The 27,291-nt window shown below is 38.4% G+C and overlaps 1 protein-coding gene across 4 annotated transcripts; it reads left to right on the top strand.

Moving 5' to 3' along the window:
• Positions 1-240: 240 nt before the first annotated feature.
• On the top strand, positions 241-27,192 carry hfm1 (helicase for meiosis 1). Of its 4 annotated transcripts, none has more exons than XM_079647675.1 (40): positions 245-746; positions 1,590-1,679; positions 1,766-1,881; positions 2,369-2,672; positions 3,424-3,758; positions 4,986-5,027; positions 5,146-5,216; positions 5,303-5,435; positions 6,245-6,396; positions 6,501-6,578; positions 8,397-8,552; positions 9,339-9,539; positions 9,649-9,737; positions 9,845-9,888; positions 9,989-10,090; positions 12,668-12,813; positions 13,114-13,208; positions 14,502-14,635; positions 14,728-14,775; positions 14,984-15,064; positions 16,023-16,114; positions 16,283-16,389; positions 16,481-16,528; positions 18,153-18,250; positions 18,346-18,480; positions 18,583-18,668; positions 20,443-20,526; positions 20,704-20,861; positions 21,030-21,133; positions 21,692-21,865; positions 22,790-22,855; positions 22,946-23,070; positions 23,740-23,822; positions 24,001-24,113; positions 24,199-24,261; positions 25,563-25,856; positions 25,950-26,025; positions 26,202-26,301; positions 26,654-26,787; positions 26,898-27,192. In XM_079647675.1, the coding sequence occupies exons 2-40, from the start codon at positions 1,609-1,611 to the stop codon at positions 26,950-26,952; spliced, it is 4,593 nt and encodes a 1,530-aa protein (XP_079503801.1). In that variant the 5' UTR covers positions 245-746; positions 1,590-1,608; the 3' UTR covers positions 26,953-27,192. The 4 variants fall into 4 exon arrangements, 3 of the variants coding, with proteins under 3 accessions (XP_079503801.1, XP_079503799.1, XP_079503800.1); XM_079647673.1 differs by having other exon boundaries at positions 1,568-1,679; XM_079647674.1 differs by having other exon boundaries at positions 1,547-1,679.
• The last annotated feature ends 99 nt before the right edge of the window (positions 27,193-27,291 follow it).

Below are 27,291 nucleotides of genomic sequence, written 5' to 3'. Positions count from 1 at the left end.
AGTAACAAAACAAATACATGCTTCACATATTGCGTTAGTAGTGGAACTATTTTATAAAATAGTAATAGTAAGGAAGTTATGCAAGTTATGGTCTTGTATATTTTCGTCATGTAATGTTACGAGTCGGCGCTATGTCCCCCCGAAAGATTTGTAATGGTTCAGTCCAGATAGGAGGAATAAAAAACCTGAGTTAATGACCATCTCCTTTGAGTATCAGATTTTGTTGTAGGTGACGGCGGTGTAATCGTCGTTGTAATTGATAAAATGAATTGAAATCTCACTTAATAATTGTTTTTTGGTTTTTTTAAATAACATATTTTTGTTTGCTATGTGAACTTGTCCTTCACACACAGACAATACTTGTTTGCCAACACAGGAGAGATGTTACACTATCCCCCAATGGTTGTATTCTTATCACCGGTCTTTGTTGCTTTCGCGGCCGGTTAAGTTATTCACAGTGACGTGTGTTTTAAACAGAAAATACACCTTCAACATAGAAAAAAATTAATTTCAAAGTAGCATTTGTTCTAGTTTGGCAACTTATATTTTAATGAGAACAACAAGCTACAGCTGATATTTTTCATTTGAAAAAACAGCATTGTTTATATTAATATACTACTTAATATTGTTGTTATTGAACGCAACATGGTATTCGGCGCTGTCTAAAATGTCAAATGTGGCTAGTGAGGTCAATGTTTAACAACTGATTTGTAATGTCCCTGGAATACATTTAGACATTGACACAGGTAAGTTCACTGCTAGAAAATAGTAAAGATAACTTTCATATAGGTAATTAGTTAAACTGATAGCCTTTGTTTAAATGTCTTCATATTTTAATATTGCTAGCTGGTTGTTCAGGAGCTAAGGCCTTAGCTTAAGCTAGCAAAGCCACATTTGTTTCACTCTTTTAGCCTGAAAATGTAGTTACTTAGTATTTTTACTGAGATACTAACTACATTAGTCATAATGGAATGTACATTGTTCATATGTCTTGGTTCAGTAGGTGGTCTTCTTATATAGCATTCAGGTATGTCAGATGTTAGTGGAGTAGAAGTACATAGTAACATAAAATGAAAATGCTCAACTAAAGTACAAGTACCTCAAAATTGTAATACAGTACAAAAACACAGTATTTGAGTAAATGTACTTAGTTACTTACCACCACGGTATTTGTAAGTAGCTATACTAAATGCTTAAGTTCACATTAAATCAGCTGTAAGATTGCTTACAGTATTTTTATGAAAGCCATACATTTATTAATACTCTTTTGTGTGTCGAAACATATCATGTATAAACTCATTTGTAAAATTAATATAAATATTAGAAGAGCGCTTTGTTGTGTTAATTCAGACAACTACAAACGTTTAAAAGCCTCCAAGGTTGCAGCAACTATGGTGTTTTCCTCTCATTCGACCTTTAAATAAATCTCAGCCACAGAAGTAATATTGTAAAGAAATAGCTTCTCATTTATTGCTTTGGTATTGCATCTATAAAAGTATGTTTGGTTTGTTTCCTTGTTCAACCATATATCACCATTTACCCATAGTGATTGATTGGCATTGCCCAGCTTTGCGTTCACATGTGTGCAGGCCTCTGGGACCTGATGAGATGTTGGACTCCGATGACTGCACCTTGTCCCTGGACAATCTGTTTTTTGAGAAACCCATTGTCCACAAAGTGTGAGTACAAATAGATGCCCCATTTTATCAGCATCTTTCCTCTCACAGCTGAAGCATTTTTCTTCTTTCTGGATTGTATTTGACAGAAAGCCACTGCACCAGGAGGTCAGCCCATGGCACCTGGACATGCCTCCGTCTCTCTCTCAGGTCCCAGCCACTCAGGATATGCAGAAGGAGGCAGAGTCTCTCTCTTCTCTATACAGTATGTTGTGCTCTGGATTAGAGTGAATTCCTTTTCACTTGACTTGAGTAAACTGCGCAGTATCTGGTCTACTAAATTTAACTGTATGACTCACTGACGCAAAAGCTTAAAAAGGTTTGATAGCTTTCCCAATTTTCCATGGTTTGCATAAACAAACCGGGTTCTGAGTCTTATGATATATTCTCATAATCGAATGTGTAACTGAGTTACAAAACAGAGCTAGCCAGCTAACCAATCAGAGCAGACTGGGCTCTGGTTTCAGACAGAGGGTGAAAAGAGGTGCTGCAGCACAGGCAGTATGAGGAAAATAAAGAGCTTTTTGAACATTAAAGCATGTGGACATGTCACAGTAGAGGCACTAAATACAAAGATGAACCTGAACAATGAGCATAATACATCCTCATTAAAGATGTCACCAAATGATATCTACCTCCTACTTTGTAACAGTATATATAACTATGTTTTCCTTCTTTAAAATGACTCTCAGGTTTCCCACAAATATCCAAGCCTTCTTTTAAAGGATCAGCTGGCTTCAAGGCTTTACCAGCAAAAATCAACAGTCCATACAATTATAACATTGATGAGAAAGAGAAGGATCAAACTCAGGATGGCAGAAATATCAGCACCAGAAGTGATGGCCTTTGGGGAGGTGAAGGCTTCTGGGATTATTATCAGGATGTCTGCCATAGCGCCAGAAGTGGGGATGAAACCCCGCAGGAGCCTGGTCATGCAGCCATAAGCAGGAGGTGTTTGTCTCTTGACGGCAGCAAAAGCCCACCTCTACGGAGAAGGCAAGTGTCAGTTATCAAGACTATATTGTTTATGGATAGTCTCCCTTTTGTACATATTTTTGAAAGATGTGATGAAATCTGCACCTTGAGGCAGTAAAGGTTTATTATTTAAATGTTTTAACTGCCAATTATTTATACATGGCCTTGAGGCTGTAAGAAAGCAGGCCAAAAAGGATTTTGCGTCTTGGAGGCAGATGCAAAACATACATTTAATAAATGCTTAAATTAGCATGATTTCATATAATTAACTTTAATCAAATATACTTTAGGGAGAATCAAGTTGTTTTGCCAGACACGTTTAAACATACAAGGAATTTGCTTTCGTGCATAAGAAAATAAGTTGTAAGAGAAGGTCAAAAATATAACGAAACAAAAAAAAAAGACAATACTTTACACCAAATGTAAATATAAAAATATATTTATAAAAAAATGTAGTACAATGAATAAATGACAATATGTGACAAACTGAAAAATAGTTCTAAACATTTTCAATAAAAGCAATGCATCCATTTTTGCTTTTTCTGAAGTGGGGACACTTTGAATCCATTAAATGGTTGAAACCCATGATATGCTTAGTGAAAATGAATGTAAAGCACATCATGAAGAGATTCGCTTTTTCAAATCAGTGGACAATTCTTAAAGATAATGAAAATATGCTAAATTGTCCCCCATAAACTCCAACGCAGCCTCAAAACTGGCAGTGCTCTCATTCTTCCTCCCTCTATCAATTCTTCATTCCCTCGCAAAACAGCTTGTTCAAGGTCCAGGTGTGGAACAGCGGAGGTGACTCGTCAAACAAACATGACCTCGGAAACAGCGGCAGCCAGACATCATCCAGACCTCAAACTTTTCTCAGGCCGGTTACCATGACGACAGCGCCTCTTCCTCCTCTTCATCTGCCAGGAGCGACAGTTAGGCAGGCGGCTCCTCCTTTCTCCCCAAACACCCACTTCCCTCCCCCTCCTCTGGTTTTCTCTGCAGTGAGCGGCCGCCCCCCGCAGCAGGCGGCACACACTGAGGCGCAGGACAAGGGCACAAAGAGAGCCTTCGTTCCTCCCATGATGCCTCAGCCGCTTCACATACAAGGTGCAAACGCTGCGCCAACACAGTCAAAGACACTGTGTTCCTTACTGGTTCACCAACAATCACGTGTACAGCTTCTGTAAAGTGCTGCAGCTAATGAGCATGCCCAGGTCGAGCCGCGGCAGCAGCTGCCACATTGTGTTTGTGTGTGATGAGGTGAAATGAGGTGAACTCCCCTCAGTGACCGCTCCATTGTAATGCAACATACTAGGCACTAGGTGGTGGGTTGAAAAACAGTAGAAGCTGTACAGAGTAACAGTAGTGCCTTTGTAAACACATACACTATCCAGCGTGTTTCCTTTTATTTTCAGTAATATCATATTATTTATTTATGTACCATAGACACATTTTAACTAAGTACATTTACTCAAGTACAGTACTTAAGTAACATTTTGAGGTACGTACTTGTACTTAACTGGAGTATTTCAATGTTTTGATACTTTGTATTTCCACCCCACTACAATTCAGAGGTAAATCATGTACTTTGACTCCACTAAATGTATTGAATACCTTTAGTTACTTCACAGATCTGGATGAATGAAGTGAAATATAATCAAGTGTTAAATCAGACTTTAGTTCCACCTGGAGTAAATCCACAAGCTACCCTGCAGTATACAAAGTCATTCAAACTAGCTGCACCTTTACCAGCTTTGAGAACACTTTCATGATCAATCATTATAAAACATATCATATATATTATTCTGAACGGACCAATCTGCACAATGACTACTTTTACTTTTGGTACTTTGAGTATATTTTGATGCCAATACTTTTGTACTTTTACTTGAGTAACGTTTTGATTACAGGGCTTATAGTATTCCTGGTAGTTCTAATTTTACTAAATTACAAGATCTGAGTACTTCTTCCACCTCTGGACATGTTGACTGCAGGGGATGGGGATTAAACCGCTGACCCTCTGATTGGTAGATGCCCATTTTCCCCCTGAGCCACAGCAGCCCCATATTTGCATAAAAACACAGGAATAGTCGACATAAAAATATATTAAATGAACCACTAAGATAAGTAAGAAAACACTAATTACTAAACAATTTCTGTCATTAAAAAGTACAAAAAGATTTCTGCAGTTTTACTCAAGATTCACCAGGAAAAAAAAACTATCCATTTTAAACCCTGCAAAAATGTTAACATTTCCTATTTCCATCTTGACGGAATTAGCTAAATCTGTGAGATTTGACTGAAAATTAACGTGTGTAATGTTTTGTATTTTAGGGTCCTGTGGGTCTGGAGTTTTGAGACCAGTTTCTGAAATCCGTATCCTTTTTGTGGTTGGCAAAACAATATCAAATTGTTAAACTGTACCTGAATGCTTCTCCAATTTTGCAAGAAATGTGTTTTGAATCTCTCAATTTTCTGAACCATGCTAACACAGCAGCAAAGTTCAGATCCGTCTTCAAAGAGTTCCCCTTTTTCAACTACGTTCAGTCCAAAGCATTAGATGATGTAAGCATTATTTGAAAACCTCTATAAACACTAATCTGAGGATTATGAATAACATAACATGTATTTCTTGTTTGCTGTGTTCACAGGTTCTTTACACGGGTAACAACTTTGTGGCATGTGCCCCTACTGGATCTGGCAAAACGGTTCTGTTTGAGCTGGCCATCATCCGTCTGTTAATGGAGACCTCAGAGCCCTGGAATAACGTCAAAGCTGTCTATAGTGAGGATAATATTGTGTAAACCCATTAAATACATCATCAAAGCTCAAGTCAGAGTAAATTTGGCTTAGAGTAAGGATTTATTGTCACAATATTTTTTGTTTCCAGCCTTAGAATTGGAAGAAACAATTTCCGACTAAGAAAGTTTAGAAGAATTCCTGAAAAAGTGTTATATTTTCCTAACTCCAAAGAATATAGAACTTGGTATATGTACTGTATATGTTTGTCTTACTTTATAACTGATTGAAAATATAAAACACAGATTTACCTTCCTATTCTATATAAACGTTGCCAATATGAACAAAGCATCTGTGTCAAAATTCTAGCATGTGGAAGAAATCCTATACTATGAAATACAGCCTTAAAGGTCCCATGTCATAGCCATTTCTACTGATCATAATTCCATTGTTGAGGTATACTACAATAGATTTGTATTGTGCAATTTTCCAAACTCACATTGGTTTCTCATACAGCATCTCTGTATAGTATGTGTATTCACTCTCTGTCCTAAACGGCTTGTTGGAGCTCCTGTTGTGACTCTGCAGACCGTCTACATGCAGAAAAACCTTCATAACACACAAGGTACGGGTATTAACCGGAAAACCATGACATGGGACCTTTAACAAAGTTAGTGAAGATCAACAGTGTTTCAACCCACACTCCTGATTAAATCATTCACTGGGGCTTTGAACATTTTTCTTCTGATTTGCTTTACTTTGAGTGTTTTGATTTTGGATTCAGTTCTAGATGTATGTGTTTCTGAGGAGCAGAGAAGTGTTTTGTAATAACACTCCCTGTGTGTTCTTGTCAGTGGCCCCCATCAAAGCGCTGTGCAGTCAGTGCTTTGAGAGCTGGAAGAAGAAGTTTGGGCCTCTCGGGCTGAACTGTAAGGAGCTGACGGGCGACACGGAGATCGATGACTTCTTCGAGATCCAAGACTCCCATATCATCCTGACCACGCCTGTGTGTGACACTACACTGCGTCGTAATCTAACAAATGCAACAATAAAATGTGATAAGAACTTACTTTTGAGTATTTCATGTTCTATTTCACTTTATTTTGACAGGAAAAGTGGGACAGCATGACCAGAAAATGGAAGGACAACTGCCTGCTGCAGCTGGTCAGGCTCTTCCTTATCGATGAGGTCAGATACTTTGTTTGCAGAGCCTGCAGCATCCAATAATGTTATACAGGGTTCCTTTAAAAGTCTTAAAAGGCTTTGAATTCATAAATGTATCATAAGGCATTAACTGCTATTGAAATAATATCAATATTTCTAAAGTCTTAGAGTAAGAGAATCCTTAATTAGTTCACCTGCAGTGTTACAGAAAGTAGATATTTCAATTGCCATTATTATATAGTAATACTATAATGAAAAGCTTAGACATGGTCAGTCAAATCTTCAAATAATTGTTAATATCTATGTTTTAAATCTTCTTACTAATCTCTGTAGGAACCCTGTAATAACTTTTCCAAAAATGCAATAACACCTGAACATGTTGATATATTTAAACCTGACCTGATCAAAAATCTCATTAAATGTCCTGAATGATATTGGAACAATGTGTTTACCAATCATTTAATATCCAATTGTGTTCTCATAGATAATGTACCTTCAGATGGCTCTATTTTCAAAACTCATGATGTTATTAATGTTTTAGAAATGTGACTGTACCGTTCTTAACACAAACTGATGCTAGCTTTGCCTTATTAGAAAATAAATTAACAGGGGGATAAAAGATGCCCAAAATGTTACTTTAAAAAGAAAAATCCCTTATGGCAATTTAATAAAAGCAAATGTTCTTCTTATGTACAACCTAAGATCATTTCTAGTCTAATGGACCATCCTTTAACAACGAGCAATCAGCATGGCTATGGGCGGGTTCATTTTCTATTTCCAGGGATTTGACTTTTATCTCTTCCTGATAACAATGCAGCTGTTGTGAATTCCAAATTCTACGTAAAGCCTCAAGCTTACATTTCTAAACAAGAACATTCCAGTGGACATTTTCACACATACATTATAACATTATCCTTCAAAATGATGACATCAGTTCTGAAAAAAGACCCACCTGGCAGGTATCACAATCTTTCAGGATTACATTTTGGTCACATCATGACATTATTGGGTCACTTTTATTTAGACTTCCAGTATATGATTACATCAGGCACTTATTTCCTGCACAGAGGTGGATGCTCACTGTGCACCAGAAGATTCACTGTCTACAGTGTGTTTTATTATGCCGCAGTGTGTGATGCCACATAATTACCCTCTGCCCTCAGCACTTCATTTCACTTGAGGTTAGTCATTAAAATGATAGTACATCATGTCCTGGGACTGTGTATTATGAGAATGCATAGGACCTGAAATACACCTTCTGATGTTAATAATGGAATACTGTGCTAAAAGATAGCTTTATTTGATTCGACCTACATACCGACTTCCCTGTGTTGAGCCTTTAAGGCAGGGGTGTCAAACTCAAGGCCCGTGGGCCATATCCGGCTCGTGACTTCATTTTCTGTGGCCCCACAAGATCTTGCAAAGAATATAATATGTTTATTATACGGTTACAATCCGATTTACAGAAGCACGTTCCCCATAAACTACATCTCCCACAATCCATCTCATATATATTTTTTCAAAATGTTTTTTTTTTTTTGTGACATTCTCACTGAAGACACTTGCAATTATTTGCTCTAGACTTCTACTTTCAGATGTAGTTAATTATGAAGTTATTACCTTATCCAATAATAATCCAATGAAGAAGCAATAATGTAATATAATACATTATTTGATATATATTAAATATTTATTTATGTATTTTTATATAGTCTTAAAGCTACAACCGGCCCTTTGAGTGCAACCATAATGTTAATGTGGCCCGTGATGAAATTGAGTTTGACACCCCTACTTTAAGGGGTCTTCCTAAGCCACCTGTGTAACGGCACATTATTCCTCCAGGTGCATGTGGTGAAGGATGAGACCCGCGGTGCCACGCTGGAGGTAGTGGTGAGCAGGATGAAGGCGGTGCATGCCTACAGAACAGCACAGAATACAGAGACAGGCCTCTCCATGAGGTTTGTGGCGGTATCAGCCACCATCCCCAACGTCTCGGATGTAAGTGGCTGAGAAATGTATTTATGGCAAAAATAATTCAGCAGCAGGCAGCTTTCAAAGTGACATCAAATCTCTCATAATGACCAGGGTGTGATAGTAACCAGGATGCCAGGTTTCAATTAGCACATTTTCTTTAGAAATAGGCAACCAATTCTTTATCTTTGCCTTTTAACATACAACAAAAACAAATATATTAAAATATATTTTGCATTTCTGATCTTAAATATTGCTCTTACAATCAGGACCAGACAACTTGGCATGTGCGTTCGTGTGTCAACATCACAAAGGAATGTGCACATTGATTCAACTGACAAAGAACCAGATAAACCCAAAACTTAAAAACCAAAATGATATCTTGAAGTTTTGGGAGGCAAAGTATCCCGACATCTTTGACATGACGTTTTTTTGGGTTACCGTAATGAAGATTTAATTATTTGATGTCACTTTTTTATTATTAAAATGACATAAATGCAAAGTATCTTGATATATAAATTGACTAGCAATGGCAACAATAGTTTCAGTTTTGCCAACCAAGTGTTGATGCAATGCAACCACTTTTTAAAAGATATTGTTGAGTCCTGATGGTATACTTGACATAAGTAAGATTCGCATCTTAAGCAAGAATAAAAAAAAGTAGCAACTCAAAACTAAGTATCAACAGTTAAGAAAGCCGCATCTCTGAAGTACTGTACTTTAATTGATGGAAACAATTGTGTGTCTTTACTGTATTCCCATTGTAAATCAGCTGCTCTGCTCATTGTTTTGGCTCTAATGTTGTGTTGATAGATTGCAGACTGGTTGTCTGATGAGAGCGGTCCGGCCACATATCTGGAAATGGATGAGAGCCACCGTCCAGTGAAGCTGAGGAAGGTGGTGCTGGGATTCCCCTCCAGTCCCAACCAATCAGAGTTCAAGTTCGACCTGTCGCTCAACTACAAGATGGCCAACATCATACAGACGTACTCTGACCAGAAGCCCACACTCGTGGTGGGAAAATCAAGCCAAATATTGTTTTTATTGGATAATATTATAATGTTATTATTGAAAATGGTGTAATTATATTTCTTCATAATCTAAAAAGGATGGTATTCTGTAGTTTTGCTCTACAAGGAAAGGAGTCCAGCAGGCAGCTGCAGTTCTGGCCAAGGATGCTCGGTTCATTATGAGCATTGAGCACAAGCAGAGGTACGTTTCTGACTTATCTATGACATGTTTTCATCTATTCATCAAACATTTGAGTTCAGTTTAATATAAAGCTTTAGCTGAACTTGCTTGACTTTGTATCTGTTAAGGCTGATGAAGTATGCAAACTCTATTCTGGATTCAAAACTAAGAGGTGAGTGCTCTTTTGGAACCATGTCAAGAGCCAGTATATCAGAACATGATTGTGGCCTTCTTTTGAACTGTTGAACATTATTCTGAGGTCTATATTCCAGATCTAGTGATGTTTGGAGTGGGATACCACCATGCAGGAGTTGACCTGTGTGATAGGAAGTTGATAGAAGAGGCCTTCACTGTGTCAGACCTGCCCGTCCTCTGTGAGTCCTTTTATCTTGTGCTGTATATAGAAGTCTGACTATATAAGTGTGCAGCACGATTATGTCACAATCTGTCTGTTTTATTTTGAAAAGTGTCCAGCCCCTGTGTTATGTCTGTTTTCACTTTCTGTGTGTTGTCCCTCCTGTTTGATTACCTGATTCTGTTCAACTGGTGCCTCTGTGTGTTGCCTTCCCTCCCCAGCTGTGTCTTGTCCTTGTGATTAGTCTTGCATGAGTTGAAGTTCTGGTTTTCTGTTTGTTGTTGTCGGGTCCTTGATATTTTATGTTAACGAGACAGAGTTCTGTTTCGTTTTTCTTTGCCTACCCAGCTCTGTTTATTCCTGGACAACTGGCTATAAAGGACTTTTCTTTTAAAGTTTTTTGGTGTCCTGCACTTGGGTCCTCCCTGCTCTTCTCTCCAGCATGACAGTTTACTTTCTGTTACGCTGCATACACAAACAGGAAAGACAAGTGCCACGGGTTACAACATCTGAATGGACTTCACCCATATCATGTTTATACTTTGCATGGCATTATTCCAAGCTTTGTTACTATAGGTTTGTGTCAAAAATGCCTGTTCAATTGCAGAGAATACAACTTAAAATGATCTATGCTGGTATGTTGTTCTACCCTTATTGACTGATATGCACCAGTTGTGGGAATCTAAGTACAAACAAGTAAGAGTTTAAAACATGTATTCTATGTTATTCTCCTTAATTCAGACCTACAATAAAGATTCAAACAAAGTATTTCCATTGGTTAATAAAGAAGGCCATATTATGCTCCCTTTCCTGTAGTGTGTTCTATAGGTTTTCATGTAAATGGTCTGGAAAGGCAAAAATCCCTAGCCTCATCCCAATACCCCTCCTCCACTCCTCCTTTCCCTCACTCGCTTCCCTTCCTTGCGTCTTAGCTCCGCCTCCGTAAGATGCGAGCGAGAGACACGAGGAGGTGACGCGAGGACAGAGGAGTCCTCAGGTATTAATTGGGATGTCCTCGTTCACTCAAACGTCACTTTTAAACGACGTCTGTTAATGATGACATGCACACAGCTGTATCCCCTCTCATCGGGCTGAACTGAATAACCCTTTAGAACCGGCCCATTTCTGGTTAAATATTTATTTAAATAAATGAATCTTTCTCTTGTTAGTCAAGGAATTCAATGTATGATGCTGGTCCTGCTTTTGTGTTCCGTTTTGGTGTAAAATGTAGCCTACATTTAAATAAAAATATAATTATAGTAATATGAAAGCCTTTTAGAAATGAATTGCACATAATAATTCTCACGGAGCTGTGAGCACTTATACATTTATGGGACGCTTTTCCACTCATCTTCCAGTTGTTGGTTTTCCTCTGTTGAAATCGACCAGCTGTGAAGGTGGGGGCGGGGCTTTTATACGCGAATGGTGAAAACACTTCAGCTCAGTCTGCTCGCGTTTATCCTCCCTTTCGTCTGGTTATGGCTAGAAAGGATCCGTCTAGTGTAAATATGACATCACGTTCTCGTTGTAACTCTCGTTGTAATCGGAGCGGCTCGGAAACACATCTACAGCAGTAACATCATGCAACATAGACATTAATGCTGCAGCAATATTAATAGAGAAACATCAGACATAATAGTAAAACACTGAAAGGGAACATTTTATTACACCAGGAGCTATCTTGGAACTTTTACTGCGACAACGTTGACTTGCCTGTGAATAAAAAATAAACCATAGTGTCACACTCCCTGTAAATGACATTAAGTTAGTTTAGCTTCTCACCATCATTTGCTGTGGTCCACTGATGTTAACGATCGTAACTGAAAGGCTGCCTGCCAAAAGTAAACATTCAGCCATGTGACTTGCAATCTCTCGCTAGCGTTTTACACAAGACGGATCCTTTCTAGCCATAACCCTTTCGTCTCCTCCCGCACCCCTCCTCCCTCACCCCCCCTCGACTCCTCCGTGTGCATTTCAGCTATTGGGACGTCCTTCAAAAATGGCGTGTCTTGATCGATTTCCGGGTCAAGTCCCAATCACAACAGAGCTAGCTAACCAATCAGAGCAGACTGGGACTGGGTGAAAAGATTTTTGAACGTTAGAGCATGGAGACGTGTCCCAGTAGAGACACACTAAATACGAATATGAACCTGGAAATTTAGCAGAATAGGTCCTCTTCATTTTGTTTCAAACCTTTATTTAATTAGGTGAATCCCATTGAGATCATCAATCTCTTTTTCAAGGGAGACCTGCTGCAAGTAGGTTCCACATGAAGACAAAAAAACAGAAAACAACAGAAAAACAAAAAGGACCTCATACAGCAAAGATACAGGGATTTACAATGTACATACCTAACGACATTTACAGGTACCAACAGTATCAGATTGCTCTTGAGGGTAAAATGCGGTAAGTATCTCATATACGCTTTGGCAGTGATCATTTTTTAAAGCCGATAACCACTAATAATAATCATATGCCAACTATATCAAAAAGATAGCATAATATTTCACATAACTTTGGTACAGTTTGACATCATCAAATTCATTGTATTTTCATGAGCACTGAATGTATGCTATTTTCTTTTATAATACACCAGTTACCACCAGGACTCTGGCCATGGGCGTGAACCTGCCTGCTCATCTGGTGGTTATCAAGTCGACCATGCAGTATGTGTCCGGCTCCTGTGAGGAGTACAGCGAGGCTGACATGCTGCAGATGATAGGCCGAGCAGGAAGACCACAAGTAATGGCAGAATAACAATGGAATAATGCATTCTTTTTAATTATCTCCCTTAGTATGAGGAAATAAGGTCTGGTGCACCACAACAAAACAAAGTGTAGATATGTGTCTTTGTTTCACTGGCACTGTACACTTTTATATGTTCCTCTACATTTACATATTAAAGGTGTACCTTTGGTGGTATCTGAAGCCGTTATGGAAATAGCTGTAACTGTCTAAACACATTAAACTGATTCATAAAGATAGCAACAGCTTGAGTATGAGGCACAAACTAAATACCAACTTCTGTCTTACATCCTGTAGTTTGACACAACAGCGACTGCAGTGATTATGACCAAGATGCAAACCAGAGACAAATACATCAATCGTTTGAATGGAGCGGAAATCATTGAGAGCAGGTATTACAGCTCCGTCACTTGACATTCTTCCTCTTTCCTCTCAGCCTGAGCAGGGTTGGGTAGGAATGGCATTACATCAGACTATTATAACATAAGTATCTATAATCAACACTGATTCATAAGGTCACCAAGGAGATTTAGTTACATTGTCAAGGATTTCTTGGTTACATTTTTGATAATTAAAGTTAATTAAAATAGCAAAACCCCTATGTGGGCTATAATTAGAAAACAGCTGCAAAAAAGATGTACAATGACCCGCATGGGGTAAAATACATACATTATATCTGAAGTGCTGTTTCTGTAGGACTCTTGAGTTACCAATTGCAAATGATGAATATGCGAAATTTGACATGTATTTAAATGTTAAAGGTCCCATGTCATGCTTTTCTGGTTATTACCCGTCCCCTTGTGTGTTATGTAGCTTTTTATGCACGTAAACGGTCTGCAGAGTCACAAACCCTCAAAGTACACCCTGTAGCGAGTAAAACTCTAACACAGAAAAGACCTGTCTATGCTGCCCCAGAACGCCTCGTTGGAGATTTCTCTTTTTCCATTGTTTACTTCCTGGGTATAGTGACGTATTTCGGGTATAGTGAGGTAACGTGGAACAATCTGCGGAGCCGTTACGTTTGGACCAATCCGCGGACTTCCTCACACACACACACTCGGCGGGACGTTGCGAGGCTCGATGCTGCGAGGAGCGGGACACTGTGAGCTGGCTCACTGGTGTGGGGTCTGCGAGATAGCAAGACACAGCGGAACTCAGCCTGAGCACACACACAAACTCCCAGCCAGGCTGCAGGTGTGTGTGTGTGTTCGGGCTGAGTTCCGCGGTTTCTTGCTGTCTCGCAGACGGCCACTGGGCTCACGGGGGGGGGGGGGGGGCAGGAGCTCCAACAAGCCGTTTAGGACAGAGAGTGAATACACATACTATACAGAGATGCTGTATGAGAAACCAATGTGATTTTGGAACATTGCACAATATAAATCTATTCTAGTAGACCTCAACAATGGAATTATGATTAGTAGAAATGGCCATGACATGGGACCGTTAAGAGATGTTTCAAGAGAAAAAAGAATATAAATACTTTACAAATATGTGTGAGTGTCTAAAATGTTCAATGTTTACATTTGAAGTAATCCAAATGTATTCAGTTTAGATTAATTTTTCTCTCCAGATGATGTTATTTATTTCCAACGCTGCCATTTCATTTGTACTTCAGCAATGAATGCATTTCAAAGTAACATGACCCGACCCTGCACATGAGGTAACAGTACACCCTCCTCCCCCAGCTTACACACCCACCTGGTGGAGCATCTGAATGCTGAAATTGTTCTCCAAACCATCAGCGATGTCAACATGGCTCTGGACTGGATCCGCTCCACCCTCCTCTACATCAGAGCCCTCAAGAACCCCACACACTACGGTAGGAGTTCAAAACACACAACCCTATCAAAATGAATGTTCTTCTTCTTTGTCATAACTGTATTTAAAAAACTGATTTGACTCTAATTTCAGGTTTTTCCGCCGACTTGGACAGATATGGGATTGAGGCAAAATTGCAAGGTGAGCGACCATTTTTTTAATTCCCTATTTCCCATCAGTAAGGTAGCATTCTGTTATCAGAATAATACTGTAATAAACTATTTCAACCACTATTGAAGCCAGCTATCATCCAAGCTGTTCTTCTGTCTGTAATCTGACTTTTTGGGTCAATTGTCCACATTACTTAAACTACTGTAGTTCAGGGTGGTTGTTGTGTCCCCTCTCATAGAGCTTTGTCTGAAGAACCTCAACTCTCTGTCCTCCATCGACCTGATCCACATGGATGAGGATATCAACATCAAACCAACAGGTAGAGAGGAAATGAGTTTGAATGGTTGGCAAAATGCTCAATGTGCGCCTACTGAGTTCCTTCTTCATTTTAATTTATGTTCAAAGTGAGGATTACATTTAGTCTTCTTTTTCACTGGGGTTTAAAAGTAAGAGTTGGGAAATACATAAATAATGAATGTGAGGGTAGAGCTTCTCAAGACTATGAATCGATTCACAACTTACAAAGATGTATTTTTTAAAAGATTTGTTTTTACATAAAAGTATATTTATTGCAACTGATGTTTAGGAACCTGTGATGCAGGTTATTCATCACACTCAACTGCACTGTAGTTGTGTATATGACATTTGACCTTTTTGATTGACAGTAATCATACACACAATGTCGTAGTTGTATCAAGCATCATTGTGTGATTTGATGATAAATCATACAAAAGACCAATTGTACAGTGTTATTATTTGTACAATACATGTTATATTTGAAACATCTGAGAAACAAAAAGGCAGCTAGCCTAAGCTGACCGATTTTATTTATGTAACAGGCAGAATGTTTTCTTTTTGTACAACTTGGAAGTTGCTTTTCATTAAGGCACTGACAACGTTTTTAGTAATTTGTGACATTTTACAATAAATAAATGATGCTTTTTGTTTTGGGTTTGCCATTGTATATTTACAATATTGCAATCAGTTGATAAAACCGACAGATATAAAAACTCAATAATCCAGATTCATACACCATTTACTCAGCTTTCATGCTGCCACAACACTTTGAACAGCAAACTGGAGTAAAACTGATGTGTTCTAAATTGAGAATCCATTTTGAGATTAATCATGAGAAACATTCAGATTCACACGGCGGGTGATAAAGACTAGAGAATTTTAAACCTTCCCTAAATGATTGCTTACAATACTATTGTACACTATCAACAGATGTTAGAAAGTGAAAAGCGTGAAGTAGTCCTGTCTTGTGTTCCCCATAGAGAGCGGCAGGTTGATGGCTCGGTTCTGTGTCGCCTTTGAAACCATGAAACAGTTCAGCCAAGTGTCTGGCACGGAGAGCCTGTCCGACCTGGTACGTTCCTGAGAACACTGCACAGCAATGCTTTTGATTCAAATGAACATATAGTAACTTTCTCTATTGTTAGGCTGGCTTCCTGCAAAAGGAAATTATTTTCATTATTATAATGGTAAGACAAGGCTAAGAAAATAGTGTTCAGATCAAACGTGGCTGTGTGTGCAGATTGAGATGGTGTCCAAGAGCAGAGAGTTCAGCGACATTCAGCTGAGAATGAATGAGAAGAGGCTCCTGAACACTCTGAACAGAGACAAGAACAGGATCACCATCAGGTCACACACTGATACGGTTAACAATAACATAAATCATTACCCCTATTTTTAAATGTATACTCATGAATTACATTTATCTGCATTTTTCCAGGTTTCCAATCGAAGGAAAGATCAGATCCAGTGAGATGAAAGTGAACTGGTAGGTTTATTCATGCAGTGTTTGAATAATAAGTAATACTGGTTTATGGTTTTATTGCAGAATATATTTTATAAATTGCTATTCAACTGTCCATTAGACGTATTTTGTGTTTAGTGCCTTGTCTGTGGATTTTCTGAGTATAAATGATATTACTGTGAAAGTAAATAAATACAATTAAATTAACCTGTTAAGCCCCAAGGTCCCCCTGTTTTTTTTTTTCAGGACACTGTGTCTCAGGGGATCTTAATATTTAAGAACCTATTAATGTGTTATAATAATCTCAGCTAACTGACGATATAAACAATTTTTACCAAAACAAAACACAAGTCTCATAAGAAGCATCTAAATGACCCCTTAGCGAAAAATGCTAAAGGACATTGGCACAGAACTCAAGATAAAAGTACCCTTATTACTAATCGTAGCTGCACATACAAGATCTCCGATTAAAGCTGAGGTTCCACAGATTATTTAGGTATATAGTATCATCACTGAGTGATCCGAACTTGCGACAGGGGAAGCAAAGACAGACATCACAACACGTACCTTTACGTAGCTTCTAGAGAGATCGTCTCACCGTAGCTGTTAATCTGATCAAAAGACGTGTTCAATGGCATTAAAATGAGAAAAAACGCGGCTGAATCGGTTAATCCATAGGTTTATAAAGTTTCTAGGCAATAATTGGAATTATTTATAATCCATAATTCCATTTTTATGTAAAAATCGCAGAGCAAAAGTTAGCTGCTAATGGTAGCCACCAGATTGGCTGCTGCTTCCGGTCTTGGCTATGCGGCAGTATAATACACACACATGACCAAATAAGGACTATGTGGGAGTTCCCCTCGATTCCATTGGCTCTGACGGTTAGAAAGAGATGTCACATGTCAAAATCCAGCAGGGGGAGCCAGAGATATGAAAAATCCACCCAAATGGCCCCAGAAGAGGGTTTTTTTTGCAAAAAATGTCTAAAAATGTCAAATATCACTTGTTTTGCATCAATCTTGATACAGGGTACTTATTATATGTAGTACTTTGGATTCCTAAAGCTTATAGTCTACTAGCCCATCATCCAAGGTTAGTTTTCACAATAAGTACAAAATATTTTTTGGACAGACACTATAATTTACAGTTTTTTACCATGTTCAATCTGAATTTTCTTTAAAATAAAAAACATCTATATTGAATCTGACTTTTCTACATCCAACTGACAGGTTTATCATTACTTTGAGAAAAAAGATTATTAATTTAACCCTTTTAGAAGGGAAGATATGGTCATTTGTTCTGGGAATGTCATTTTCGAGCCTGAAACCTGAAAAACAGGCTCTGGGTTTAACAGGTTAAATAGCAATGACATTTCATACAAATTGCATTGAATTCAAGTACCAAAGAAAATTAATAATAGTTACTTTGGCAAAACTAGGAAATATGTATAAACAGTAAACCACAAAAAATGATGATTATATTTATTGAGCTGAATATCGTGACAAATTGAGCCCTATTTTCAGTTATCTGTCATGTCCGCTGTATTGAAAGCTAATGGAATGGAATTGGTTTGTGCATTTATATTATGAAATGCCTTTGGACTGTCTGCTATATATATATGTTGTGTTCCTCGTCTTGTCTGTAGCTTGATTCAGGCTCAGTTGGGCTCCATTTCGATCCAAGAGTTTGGACTTACACAGGACACAGTGAGGATCTTCAAGAATGGGATGCGCATCAGCAAATGTACGTTGCTAAAATCAGGGATAACAAACAAACAATGTACACTCTGTTTGAATTGATATTTGTCTAAACTCTGATTGTATTTTGATGCTGAACAGGCCTGACAGAGTTTCTGAGTCACCGATCCAAGAAAGGTTTCTCTGCTGTGCTCCACTCCCTGATGCTGGCTAAGTGCTTCAGAGCTAAACTGTGGGAAAACTCGCCCTACGTCTCCAAACAGCTGGAGAAGATAGGTGCATCCACATAACATATTATAAGATCTTAAATCGAGGGCTTTTCACATGCATTTTCAAACCAAATCTTAACATTTGATAATAATTCACTGTGTTTTTCAGGCCAGACACTGTCAACTGCCATGGTGAATGCTGGACTCACCACTTTCAGCAAAATAGAGCAAAGCAACCCCAGAGAGCTGGAGCTGGTCAGTTTCCCTCCCACTGCTTTTATCCTTTTCCATCCCTAGTCGTTCCTCTGTGAGGGTAGTGATGTTTGGCTCCTAGGGTTATACTATAGTTCAATGTATCATTCCTAATGTTGAGAAATGAACAATACACCTTCTCTTCCCTTCTCCCTGTCCTAGTCTCAGTCCTCAGTGCAAAAGTCCAAATCCTTTCCAAAATTCTAAAATGTTTTTATCCTACAAAATATTTTTACTTCAGCCCTCCTGTTGTCTTCGGGTCAAATCTGACCGATTTACTACTTTCGTCAATCTTAACTTTTTTGTTTTACATTCGATTGAATTAAGGCTTTATGATATCCTTCACAGTAGACATTGGAACATAGAAAATTGCTGATCACCACTTTCATTGAATTTTGGATGATTTATTCAACTTTGTAACACCCATGGTGTTCCCGGTCAAAAATGACCGCCATAAAGAAAAGGAATTAGTAACCATCTGGATCAGATAAAACACACACACGAAAACACACACACACACACACACACACACACACACACACACACACACACACACACACACACACACACACACACACACACACACACACACACAAACACACACACACACATACTCTAGATGTGTTCCCCCCCCTTATGTGCCCATCCCCCCATGTGGATCACACCTGGCACACGCAATACATGTTCAGTGTCTATTCTTTGTTTATTTACAGTTGTTCATGTATACCAGTAGTAGTTGATACAATATTTACAGTTTGAAAGGGTGTTAAATTAAATGTGGTGATGATTAATGGTTTTTGTGTTAATGTAATAGCAGTTAAAACAGGACCGGTCAAATTTGACCGCGAACACCAAAGTAAGGGGGGGAACACGAAGACAATAGGAAGGTTAATACATATTTGTTGACGTCTAGCCTTTTCAAAGAATACATGTTCTGTACAGTTTAACAACAGTTGTCTCTGTGTCAGAAGGTGACATGCACCTTTATTCATGGACATTTGAGGCTTCATAAAAAAAAACTCCATTAATCTGATACAGACCATGTGTTACCATCCAAGCCACAGGATTGGATCCCCATGATTGAACACTGGGTTATTTTCAGTTAGTTTCAGTGCACATGAAGACGGACAGCTTTCGGACATCACCTTTAACAATTGTTTGAGCTGGATCAGTGACAATTACTTCAACTGTGATCCTGATATGTCTCCATATATGTGTATAATTTTAAAGGTGACCTATCATGCAAAATGCACTTTTGTGCGTCTTTTATACATGAATATGTGTCCCCGGTGTTCCAGGGAACTCACCAAGTGTCAGAAAACACAACCCTCTCTATTTTCCACCATACCCAAATCTCTTAAAAAGGGGCTGCAACGGATCTGATACAGATTGATCCAGATTTGAACACTTCTCTGACGTCACAGAGGTGGCGCTACGGCTATTGGGCCAACTCCACCAATCATGAGGAGACAGCCACGGACATTGCCGTTCGAAAGCGCTGGAGACGCTGTAGTACATATGCCAGGCCTGTAGATGGTGCTGTTCTCACAGAATCAGCCCATGAAAAGACAGTGTTAAATTGAGCGAAATGAGGAATGGCTAAAATGCATGATCTGTTTGATATTTTGAAAAATAAAAAGTATAAATATGCCTTATATAGGTATGATCCTACACTATATTATTCAAATATAGCATGATAGGTCCACTTTAAATTCTCAAATAATTATTCTATAAAGTATTTGGTTGTGATTTCTAACTTTATCTCTATTGTATTTAGATCGTCAATAGACATCCACCATTTGGCAACCAAATCAAAGAGTCTGTTATGAATCTCCCAACGTACGAAGTGACTTTGGACCAGGTAAAGCACAATGCAGGGTTTTACAGTATATTAAAGGCATGCATATGTTATATTACATCATGTCATTGAGTTTTTTTACCATTTGTTGGTGACACTTGAGCTTATCCTATTAAAAGTGAGGCTACTTAACTCTGATTATTCTTAACATTATTTTTTAAAGTTGTTGCTTTTTCGCAGCTTCCAAGGTATAGCTGTGCTACGGCGGAGATCGTGGTGAAGGTGATCCTAAAAAACCAAGCACAGCTGCTGTCTAGGAACAAGGCTCCAGACCAGAACTATGTCTCACTGATTATTGGAAACTCTGACAACACGGTGGTCTTCCAACAGAAACTCACGTGAGGAAATAAAACCGTTTTCTTGTCTTTGTTTTCTTTCACATACCCTCTCTTTCTCTGACTCTATCACTATTTTAGAACCCAGACCTTTCACCATTATGTGCAAAAAGACAGAAACTAGTTTGGAATTTATTATGGATTTTCAGCAGGCATCATCTTTTTTTTCAGGGACTTGGCACTGCTGAAGTCTGGTAGCTGGACGAAGAAGATTGAAGTGGGGAAGGCCTCAACAGGAGACGGGATCAGCGTCAATCTCATCAGCTCACAATACGGTAAACCAGTTAAATATTTTTGAATTTTACATAGAAATATATCTACAATATGTATCACAGTTTGTCAACCGCAACGTGAAATTTTTTCTATTATTTTGCTGTATTTTATACATAATTTTTGCTACACACCATTGGAAAAAAAGTAGCATTGTGTTGAATATTACAAAAGGCTTTTTTATCTATACAATGTTATTTTTCCCTCCTCAAAACAAGTTCACCCCCCAACTCTGTAGAAATAAAATAATGGTAATGTAGTAAAAAAAAACTGTTAAAGTTCATACATAAAATAGAATTAAATGAAATAGCAATAACATTTGGTAAAAACCGAGTTATCAAGTACTGCTGTAAATAATATTAAGAAAAACTAAAGAAAATAGCGGGGGAAACGAAATGGGAAATATGTTAAAATAGTCGTTGTTTCAGATGTTTTGAAAGCAAATCAAAATCCAACTGTATATTTTGTTGTTGCACACCCTGGCCCGGGTACAAACTCTTTAACTGGACTGCCAGTGCAAGGATGCAGTCACTGAGCATGTTGGCCTTTTTTCTGTCCTGCAGTGGGCCTGGACATCCAACAGAAGTTTAACGTCTACTTTTCTGGAGCCAGGAAGTTTGAAACTGATAATCCACACCACTCTCTGCATGACCCGAGTGGACAGAGAGCGCACGCTGCACCAAATCCTCTGTCTGCAAAACCGGCTGCAACTCAATCTGTTTCTGCTACGGACCAAGGCACTACACTTTGTTACTGATAATTTGGTTAATGCTGAAGTATGGAACTGTGTGTATGGATATATAGTATGTTTTCAAAGGCTAGCAGAGGTGGGAGAAGTATTCAGATCTTGTACTTGAGTAAAATTAGAAGTACTAGAGTGAAGGAATACTCAGTTACAAGTGAAAGTCCTGCACTCAAAATGTTACTAAAGTAGAAGTACAAAGGTATTAGCATCAAAATATACTTAAAGTACCAAAAGCAAAAGTAGTCATTATGCAGATTATGCATTATTTCAGAATAATAGATATGATATGTTTTATAATGATTGATCATGAAAGTGTTCTCAAAGCTGGTAAAGGTGCAGCTAGTTTGAATGACTTTGTATACTGCAGGGTAGCTTATGGATTTACTCCAGGTGGAACTAAAGTCTGATTTAACACTTGATTATATTTACCATCATTCATCCAGATCTTTAAAGTAACTGAAGGTATTAAATACATGTAGTGGAGTGAAAGTACACCATTTACCTCTGAATAATAGTGGAGTAGAAGTACAAAGTAGCATAAAATGTAAATACCATAATTTTCGGACTATAAGGCGCACCTGAATATAAGCCGCAGCAGCGGCATACCACTCTCGGTTCCACTTTTACTTTTGCGCGCTACCTGTCTCACTCTTTTCCGGCCTCCTGCTTTTCCTGCTGGAACCCGCCGCTTAAAGGTGGGGGTCCGCCACCGGCCATAGAGCCCATAGAGTTAAAGGTGTTGGCCGTTATCTGTAAAAATCCATAGATTAGCCGCACCGTTATATAAGCCGCAGCGTCGAAAAATAGGGAAAAAGGCGCGGCTTATAGTCCGAAAATTACGGTACTCAAGTAAAGTACTTAGTTACTTCAAACCTCTGAAGGCAAGTTGATATTTGTGATGACTTTCTCTCTTCAGATTCAGGCAATAAAAGACAGTGCAACCACTTCTGCAGGAATAAGGATCTCTGTGGCCACGAATGCTGTGAGTGCAATCTTTCGTGTTTCACTGTGTGCGTATTTGATTGTATTGACTGGCTGTCATGATCATTGAGGTCTTCTCTCCACCCTCAAGGTAAAGTAGGTGTCACTGTGGCCCGGAAGAGGTTATCCGATCCAGAATCCAGTTTCTCCTCCTATCTGCAAGACCTGAGGTGCAGGAGTGACACACTCGGACAGACTCCTGTCAAACGGCTCAAGGTGAAGGAGAAAACCAGTAGGACTTTATGGAGTCTGTCCAAGCCTGAATAATATGCTCTTTGAAATAATAACCATCGCACAAAAAAGTCTGTGTATTGAATTGAATAAACACTATTCAATGTGTGGTAAATGAATATTAGATACGAACCTTTTTTCTAAAAATACACTTTTTATTGAGTCATCTATTCAAATAAAAAACAAGAAATAAGCCAGCCACAATGAAACAGCCCCGTATTTGTAACATCGTAATGCATGAACAGATATTATACAGGATTAAACTATGAGGATAATATTATAATGGTAAAAAAGACGTAGTACAGGTTGGTTGAAATATGGAATATGTTAATCCTTGATTATTTTCATCGTAGGAATTGCTTTTTCTAAATAACATTTCTTAATATAATCCGCCATGGTGGCAGTTGACTATACATTTGAATCCTTTTTAATAAGATAGCTTAACTTTGACAAACAATACATTTCTCTTCTTATTTGCTCATAAGTTAATCTAAAAAGTGTTTTATTACTGATCTTTATACATCTTGTGTTTTCTATACTGACTTTTTTATAATTTCTTTAAAATACATGCTGCTATGTGGAGTGCATTGAAGTGGAAGAAATGTCTTGTGTTTAAACGCAATGATAATAAAACATCTTATTGTGTTTCCTCAGATGAAAATGGGCGAGCAGGCTGTGTGTGCCAACATGCAGGAGTTTGCTTACCAACCCAGAGAGAGGCTACCTACTGCCTCCTGGTATTCAGAGTCACACTGACGTCTAACACCCTGATTCATAAGTGCTCATACCAGAACAAGTCTATTAACAGCTGCAAATGACATTCTGAAAAAGTGTGACAATAAAATAAGTTTCATTTCAATGACATCTGAAGAACTGATGCTAAATGATATCCATGACCTGTTTTATGGGATGAAGGTACGAAGGAAATCAGTATGCAGCTTCAGTTAGACCTCACACTGAGACGGTGGATCTGACGGGGGAAGACTTCACTCAGCTACCAGACAGAGTTCCACTGGACCACATTGATGGTGGGAAACATGACTTGAACAACTCAGTATTGCATTTGCATTTTGCTCACCCCTTTATCTTTAATTGTATGTCTCTGTCCCTCAGATTACGATGACTATGTGGAGGAGGCTGTCCCGACACCTGCTGTGTCCCACACTTACCACCATGGTATTGTTAAACAGCTTAACTCATCACGAGACAGAAACTGGTGGTTTAACATGATTTAACAGATTTTTACAAAACTCAAAAAATGTACACACAGCCAGTTTCACCCATTGTCCTGAGCTCATTAAACCCCTTTGGAGCGTGGTATGTGCATTTGTACGTTTTATAAGGATACGGTTAACATGCTTTATGAAAATCTGTTTTCTTTGTCCACTTTTAGATGGAGCATCCATAAAAGCACCAACAAAGAGAGTGTTTCAGTTGTCCCTTAAAATATCAAACAATATCTTATTTACTTCGATGTCTTTGTTGTAAAAGTATATTACTGTAAAGGGGAAGTAAAACTTAGCAAGATAGGACTAAACATAATTCACAATAGACCAAATCTTTAGTCAGTGACATTTGTAGACACACATTTTTTTGGACAGAACTTAATAGAGAGGCAAAGTCCCGCCCATCTACTTCCGACCCATGGGACCTTATTTCGGAAAAAGCATGTATTGAAGTCAATGGGGAGAGAAATATTATCTTTCGATCCCGTTTGAATTGTGCCATGAATTACACATATGATGTTTGTCAATCTTAAAAAATCCTTTCCATGTCAAAAGAGTCACAGTTTGTCGTAAAACTGTTGAAATATAAGACTATGAAAAATACGCAACTAGAAAGACTACAAATCCCAGAATCCCGGTCCCGCATGCTGGCTCTTACGGAACCGACTATCTCCCCTTGTGTGTATGTACAGCTCTCAACATGCCCAGACTTGTAGTGATTTTCACGTCTTTTAATACTTTTCACCTCATTCTGAAAGAAAGAAGTCAAATGTGCTAACGTGACTGGTTACTCATATGTGTAATTCGTGGCACAATTCAAACGGGATCGAAAGATAATCTTTCTCTCTCCATTGACTTCAATACATACTTTTTCCGAAATAAGGTCCCATGGAGGTCTACCGGAAGGGGAGGGACTTCGCCTCTCTATGGACTTTTGTACTGGATATCACAGAAGCATAGTAAGAGCAGAAGGTGAAGAAAGAAAAATTTACTTGGTAGGGACCAAATTGGAATGTTTTTTTGTGTTATTTCAGCAATCACGGAAAAAAGTTGGTCATTCTATATTATTTGGCTAAGATTATCGTCTATGCCTTTGGAGCACTTGCTTGCTGCGAATGGTAAAAACCTGTGATACCACAAATTATGGTCTTCAAAAGGGGGATACTATTTTTTTATTGAATAAAACAAAACCTAAAGTGCAGAACCATTTCACGGTGTATTCATCCTTTTTATTTATTTATCCGTGTTTAGGTTCCTCAACGTGGAGCAACACAGGAAACAGTGTTGGAGTGAAGCACAAACCTCTAGAAAACCAGACCAATAAAAGCTCAGCTTACAGCAACATGTCCTCTGCTGTGCCAAACCTGAGCGCTCACCGCGACAACGCTTCATCCTCACACATCCCCACTGTCTGCTTCGACCTGGGAGATGAATGGGACGACTGGGGAGACTTTGATGATGAGAACTTGGTGAATGCCAGCGAGATGTCGTATCAAACCAATACTGTACCTACAGTCCAGCAGTCTGTTAACTACAGTGTGACAGGTAGAGTAATACCTTACTTCAGGTGTGATCATAATGGATTATGACCCAACTGTTGTAATGATTTTGATAAGAATCCAGATGTTTCATGTGTAGGCTTTGCTGCAGAATCTGCATCAGTACTCCTCAATCGCTCACAAGTCAAACCCCGGATCACCAGAACACCACTGAGGTAAGGGCAGACAAATGTCCACAAAAGATCTCCAATTAAGGTGTGGCTGTAACACAAGAAAAACAAATAATGTGTGAAATATGTCAAATATCATCCCAGAAAATAACACAATCATTCATTTTGGTTTTATATTGTAGCTAAGGTAGTAAAACATTTGTCGTATTTTTGTCTTTTAGGTCAATTTCACCAACTGTAAGTCCTGGATTCAGACATCCACAATCCTCATTGGTCACAGTCAAACCACAAAACAGACTCACACTCGACTGGAATATAAAGGTGCGTGTGTGCATGTGTGTGTGCGTGCGTGTGTGCGTGTGCATGCAGAGATCTACATGGATAATATTATTTTAGATACAGACCTGTTTCTAATTTGTTTAACCAAAAATCCTACTGTGGTCATAAGAGACACAATGGAGCCTTATTAACATCTACTACTGTTATTGTGTCTGCATGGCTACATTTAGATGTCAACAACAAATATGGCAAAAAGCAACATTTTTTATCAAGGTTGCTGTTTTGCTGATGGGATTTTGGGTCCTACACGGTACTTACTCCTAGGTTAAGATAAGTCAACTGAACTTCAAAACGCTGGCCCTTATGGCACATGCCTGTCTTCCTCCGTTTGCAGAGACCAATCATATTCCAAGAAGGGATGAGAGTGACGACCCCAGAAATTCTCCCAAACGTGGCCCCCACTACCAGAGGGTTTGATTTCTTCTCACACAGCCTCCCATCCAACAGCAGCTCATCTGTCAACAGAAGGTAGAGGAAACTATTATAACAAGGCTTTTTTGACTTATTACAGTGTTCTTTTTTCTCCATTAAAGCATTTTGACTAAAGTACACTTTTTTCACCCTCTTTTTATATTTAGCACAAACTGCAAAGAAGAGGAAGCTTTCCTAGGGATATTTGATGGTTTATTTTAGAAGTTTTGTATGTATAACTGTTATATGAATATGTTGTTAACATAATATGTTTTAATATGTTTGTGTTCGCTAACATGAGATTTGCATGAAGAGTTGTTGACTGTTCTATAGGCTATTAAACATTATAATAGTTAAAGTGCATTATATGTTCATATTGTAAATTAAACACATTTTTTCTAATGTCTTATTGTTACTTATGTTATTTATTTATGTATTAAAATAAAGTATGTGTTGACTGGAGGACTCATTGCATTCTTTGGGGTATTTCAACATTTACTACATCCACAGGTCATTTGGAGATGGCTATACAATCACCTTTATTTATTTAATTTAGCTATT

This window comes from Notothenia rossii (assembly GCF_949606895.1).
Source record: "Notothenia rossii genome assembly, chromosome: 9".
NCBI classification, from domain to species: Eukaryota; Metazoa; Chordata; class Actinopteri; order Perciformes; family Nototheniidae; genus Notothenia; species Notothenia rossii.
This window is presented reverse-complemented; position numbering and strand designations above follow the sequence as displayed.

Excerpts from the sequence above, each read along its gene's own strand:
- hfm1 (XM_079647675.1), top strand. The coding sequence starts at position 1,609 with ATGTTGGACTCCGATGACTGCACCTTGTCCCTGGACAATCTGTTTTTT. Across the intron at positions 9,889-9,988 it reads TCTGGATTCAAAACTAAGAG|ATCTAGTGATGTTTGGAGTG; the intron begins GTGAGTGCTCTT and ends TCTATATTCCAG. Across the intron at positions 13,209-14,501 it reads GCGGAAATCATTGAGAGCAG|CTTACACACCCACCTGGTGG; the intron begins GTATTACAGCTC and ends CTCCTCCCCCAG.